Here is a 6,240-nt window from a genome sequence, read left to right on the forward strand (position 1 = left end):
AAAAGCAGATTTAAGTCCTGAATTAAACTCGATTGTTGGGATAATCATAACCTCACGTCAAAAAGATAAGAGTCATACAAAGCCAATCTTTAACTTGTGTTATAGTCATAATAATTTAAACTTTATTAATCCCGCAAGAGGAAATTCGTTTTCAGACTTTTTAATGGACATGCAACACACACTGGCAAAAATACACAAACGTGAACAAACAGGGTCTCATGGACATGCAGGTCCATGTTTTGAATATAACATGTTCAAGTTGGTGTAAGATTTGTTTTTACAATATTTATAAGAGATGATAAATCAATGATCAGATTCATTAAAGTCAAGCAATAGGCTGGTTCCCCAATAAACAGAACGACAGTTTTATTTCCGGGCCTTCTTTTGTAATTTAACACAGACTATAAAAACACAAATCGAAGAATCAATCAATATCAAATATTATCCTTGGAATAATATAATATTACTTCAATTCTGTGTGGGGTCTTTAAAACAACAAAGTGGGCGATTTATTTCTACTATGTTCTGGAAGTTGCATTGCGTCCTGGACGACGTGATGACGCAACAGCTTACGTACACTCAGTTGTGCAACTTCTTCTTGGTTACGTCGTCTGTCCTACTGCACGTTGACATTGGGACAGAAAACACTTCTCATCCGACTTCTCCCAAAGGTTAGTCCGCTATTTCTCTCTCTCTCTCTCATCATGTACGTCACGTGGTCAGACGGATAGTAACACGTCCCACATGTTAGACTGAATGAGCGTTTGTATCTTAAATCTTTCATCTTAAACTGAAGGATGGAGTTAACCCAGCAGCTAACGTTAGCATAGCCGCTAGGTGCTCTAACTGTCTGTGGAAAAAAAGAGTGTTATGTGCTCAGCGTTTAATTTCTTCTACTTATTATTATTAGTCTAATCACTGGGTTTGGGGGGACTTTGGTGTGTACTAGTCTATTCCAACTGTAACAAGGCTAATAGCCAGGTATAGCTTTGGGTGTTGAAGCTTTCAGGCTGTCATTGAGGTTATCTGAGGACGCTGTGTGTTACCCAAACATATGAAGACAGTTCTTGGGTGTAATGTCGACAAACACTCATGTTACAACGTGCATTAACATACCGTGTAATAAAATGTGATTGATTGGACGCCCAAGGGGCTGAGCTTCTATCAAAGCAGTTAAATATTGAAAATTAGATATAGGTTTATCACAGCTGGTTTTTAACTCCTGTATATGTTGCGTTAAGTGTGCGGACAGTCTACATGTTGTGTGTTGTGTTTCAGATCAGGGCAGTATGGGAGCCTCCATGTCCACACCCACCGCCCCGACAGTCAGGGCAGAGGCCATGATGGCGGCCCCTCCTCAGGGCTGCCCCATGCACCAAGAGACCAAGCCTGTCAAAGGTGCAACGACATGACGAGACTCCAAACTAGCAGCAAATCATCATCATACGTTACTATGTTATATCACATCTGGAAAATAATTGGTTTTAATGTTGCGTTAATTTTACTTCCTCAGTGTCTCCACCTTCTGAGTGTCCCATGCATCAGTCGCAGCCTGTGAAAGGTACCAGCAATACAATCAGTGATATGCATGTTTGTTTCGTCTCAAAGTTCATAAATACTTAATCAGTTGATTAAAGTTGGAGGTTTTTTTGTACCTTCTAAGTATAAACTAGTTTGCTTTTTTGTCCTTTAGTTGCTCCTCCGCCAGAGTGTCCCATGCACAAAGCAGAAGCAGGTCCAGCTCACCAAGACCGAGCCTACGAGTTTGTCGAGTGTCCAATGAAAGCTGCAGCAGGCACGAACAGTGACATCGACCCTGCAAACATGGTGCGTTCAGCAGTACGGTGTGTGAAAGAGGAGGAGGAGGGAAAGAGAGGAATAAATGTTAAATCATCAAACAGAACCTGATGTCACGGATGCTTTTTGTGTTTCTTACTCTCTCCTCATAAGAATCGTGACCATATGCTCTGGGTCTGAATCTTGTTTTGTTTCTGAATCACAGATGCCCCCTCCCAACCAATCACCAGCTCCTGACCAACCTTTCAGCCTGTCTGTCAACAGAGAGGAGTCACAAATACCTCGTCACAACACTGAGAAGAACTGGGTTTACCCTTCTGAGCAGATGTTTTGGAACGCCATGTTGCGGAAAGGGTCAGTCCATATTCAGCCTTCTCATGCCTGCAGGTGTTTGCAGAAACATTCCTCCAGCGTGTAACATCACCTGACATCAATGTTTGTATTTATACCCACTTAACTTAAAGGCAGTATGAAGGAAATTTGTCTTGGAGAACAGAACTTTCGAATCCGTTTACCATCTGACAGTTGTTCACCCATTCTTTTTTGCCTTCATGTACGGGTAGAGCATCTGGCATGAATAGAACAATAAGTGATCATTGAGAGATGTGATGTTTTTATGGGGTTGCCTTTGAGCAGAACACGTATTGTTAGCCTGCGAACCCTTTGTTTACTTCTTTTAGAATATTCGGGTGAAAAGGCCGTGACCTTGACGTGGCCTTGCCTTTTTACAGTCGAACCATAAATGATGATCAACTCCTGTTTCTGCTGCAGGTGGCGCTGGCGAGAAGATGACCTTGCTGCTCAAGACATGACCAACATCATTAAAATCCACAATACGAACAATGAGCAGGCCTGGGAGGAGATCCTGAAATGGGAGGCCATGCATGCAAAGTGAGTGGACTCAGCGTTCTTCTTCTTCTGATGCTCACTGTTTTCAAACAACTATGTCTGTATTGACTGTTCATTGATGATGGTTTCTTTCTGTTTTGGACTGCAGGGAATGTCCATGTGGGCCGACTTTGAAGAGGTTTGGTGGTAAAGCCAAAGAGTTTTCTCCCAGAGCTCGATTCCGTCACTGGATGGGGTGAGCTCCTTCAAACTACGTCAGCCTCGATTTGAATCACAAAAACTCACATGTTCAGAAATAAAGTGAATTTGTGTCTTCATTAGTTTTGTAGTCAAATAAATAACACTAAACGTCACTATTTTTTGTTCGTCGACTTTAGTCCAACAGAAGCAGGATGCAGACGTTTAGATTAACGAAGGAATGTTCTACTTCCTGTTCCTCTTTCCCTCTCCTAATACCAGTTTTCAAACCCAGAGACATTCTCTTTACCTTCTATATAGATCTAACACTGCATCGGTGTGAGATTGTTCTGGAACAAACATCCTGTGATGTTCAGTGGAGCTCCGACAGTCAAACATGTTTCAGCGCTTTGCTTCTCATTAGTTTCATTTGAATCAGGGACACTTTACAAAAAAAGTCTATTTCCACCTGTGGTTGCAACACACACACACACACACACACACACACACACACACACACACACACACACACACACACACACACACACACACACACACACACACACACACACACACACACACACACACACACACACACACACACACACACACACACACACACACACACACACACACACACACACACACACACACACACACACGAAATGTGTGTTTCATAGAGAATTACAGCTTTTCACTGACAGACAACATTTACTGTAAAAACAACGTGATAAACGATATTCTGAATTATCATACAACACCCAGCATAGTGAGCGATCTGCTTTGATGTTTTAACCAATAACAAATAAAGTCAGCGATGTCCCACCTCAGAAGAAGTGATTGTTTTTCCCCCGTTGTTTCAGCTATTTACATCTTATAATCCCACTCATACAGTCCCATTAGTTACAGTACTCCTGTGCTTGAAAGAAGCACCTACCAGCCTCTGTTTAAATAATAATAACAGCTGTTGCTTCTCCTTGTCCTTAGCTATGAGCTGCCCTTTGACCGTCACGACTGGATCATTGACCGCTGTGGGAAGGAGGTGCGCTACGTCATCGACTACTATGACGGAGAAATCAACAAAGAAACCTACAAGTTCTCCATCCTGGATGTACGCCCCGCCTTTGACTCTATAGACGCCGTCTGGGACCGCATGAAGGTGGCCTGGTGGCGCTGGACCTCCTAAAGGAAACACACACACACACACAAATATATAGGTCACACATTCAAGGACTGTGAAACTGGCACTCCTTTCTGCTCTCCACATGATGTGAGAAGAAACTTTAAATCAAGACCCGTGAAGAAAAAGAAGTTTGTTTCAGCAGAGCTTCATTCAGTGAGGCTGTAGGAAGCTTCATCTGCTCATCATATTGATCCATGAAAAAAAATGTAATCTTTGCTTCGCATTGCTGTTCGCATATCTCTCTTACAGCGCGTGTATCTAAGCTAGTGGAAGTGTTAGTCTGACAGGTCACATTCAGCTCCCTCCCTCTCTCTGTATTAACTTCAAAAAGTAAATAAAGAACTTGTTTTAAGGAACACTTCGACTGTTTTACAAAGTTGACTTTAGGAGTTATCGCTCCATGTCAATAAAGGTTCTCACTGGTACTAAAAGTCAGGAAACACAAGCATCTGCTGATTTCTATCTTCTTTTTTTTCAGCATCCCTTGTGCTCTTAACGGTTCATTTATGGAAATGAAATACTATACTATACTATACTAAAGCAAGAGATTGAGGCTGCAGACTTCCCTGTTGTTGTTTCTCATTCACTAAATCTCATATGGCATCTTTTAAATATACGAGTAGTTCTTTAGGAGTAGACTGACCTCTCGGCAGACATGAAGACTTGATTTATTAAAGTAACTTGTATTCACTGAAAGTAAATTCATACATCTCAGTTCCATGAAAATGCCGCTCAGACAAACCAGACTGAAAATGTAACTTGGTTTTGAGTGATCCACATCGACTGACTCATCTGTGGTGTATCCTTGAGAATGTCATCAGGTCTGTCATATTTCTACAAGGATGATTATTCTCACTGGGGAGGTCGCTCTGCCACTTTTCCTTGATGATTGTGTAGCAGGTTATGAGTGTGTTTGTCTAATATGGATACGAGTTGACCTCTAGTATACATAGTTATATTTTTAAGGATACTTTACAAAAATGGATGATAGTCTTGCCCCCCCCCCCTCATTTAGTGGGTAAGTTGTCCTATGTACAAGGGGCAATTAATAGGTGTGTGTTGAGCTTAATGAAAAGCTGGCTGTCAATTTCAGAGATTCTCTCTTTCAGACACATCATATACTGTTTTGGTTTTCTGATTCACAATAAAAAAAGAGAAACATTCATTTGAGATTGTGTTCGTCAGATGTTTATTTGCTTATATCTACCTTTTGTCTTTGCATTGTTTAAGACATTTACTGTGTAACATTTCATCTGTAGCTTTTACTTTCATCATTCTATGTTTAAACTGTGGCATGTATTTTTTTTCTGATCCACTGATACCTTGATTTGTATTTATTTTTGATGAATGAGTGTACACTTAGCTGTGTACAGTGTTGTTGGATCTAAAAACGGTTTCACTGGCTCTGCTGGTTAACGATCAATAAAGCTGGTTATCTTCTTCCTCTGAATTTTTTCTCTGTCTCTTGACATCTACTGGGGGGGTGAAACATCTGGTTGAATTTACTCTTTAATGTTGTGGAGCAGACCAGGGATGAATATTCCCCCCTAGAGGCTGTTTTAGCGCCATCTACTGGACATTAGGCAACTTTACAGCTGTGCCTATGTAACCATCTTGACCTACACCTGGCTTTGCTGCATACTCAATATTAGCCTATTTATAATTGTTGTATTACAAAGCTTTGAAACAGAACTGGGACCTCACATGTCATAATCACAAACGGTCATGTTTATGTCACTATAATGAGCATTACACTGTACATAGGTTCACTTCTAGTTGACATACTTGAAGAAATGAATACAAGGTTGTTACCAAAAAGGCAAAAGACAAGTTGACATGCAACAATGTGCAATGTACACGAGACAACATAGGCTATATAGCATTACATGACAGCATCAAAAAAGAACCTTGAACAATTTATTTAAATACAGGACAGTAGATGATTTGAATCAACTTCAATTTAACAGTAATAGGATTATAGTACTTGGAATAACACACACACATACACATACACACACACACACTTATACACAAGCGTGCACACAGAGGCACACGATTACACTTTTTCTTTGCGCCTCGATGCAGTTCTTTTGCTGAACAAAAGAGGGAGGTATTTCACTAAGATTGGCACCGTTGATTTGTAGGGTAAAAAATACAGAAACTCCCACATGATAAAATGTTAATTTTATGCTTTGAAATGAAACATAAAACCTTAAAATTAACAACCATGTTAT

General features: G+C 40.5%; 1 protein-coding gene across 1 annotated transcript; it reads left to right on the forward strand.

The window, feature by feature from the left end:
- The first annotated feature begins 541 nt into the window (after positions 1-541).
- hccsb (holocytochrome c synthase b) lies at positions 542-5,456 on the forward strand. The gene is made up of 8 exons (XM_079361503.1): positions 542-671; positions 1,279-1,398; positions 1,514-1,561; positions 1,694-1,827; positions 2,003-2,151; positions 2,569-2,688; positions 2,795-2,881; positions 3,811-5,456. The coding sequence occupies exons 1-8, from the start codon at positions 557-559 to the stop codon at positions 4,007-4,009; spliced, it is 972 nt and encodes a 323-aa protein (XP_079217629.1). The 5' UTR covers positions 542-556; the 3' UTR covers positions 4,010-5,456.
- Positions 5,457-6,240: the final 784 nt, after the last annotated feature.

Source organism: Symphodus melops (genome assembly GCF_947650265.1).
Source record: "Symphodus melops genome assembly, chromosome: 14".
Classification (NCBI taxonomy): domain Eukaryota; kingdom Metazoa; phylum Chordata; class Actinopteri; order Labriformes; family Labridae; genus Symphodus; species Symphodus melops.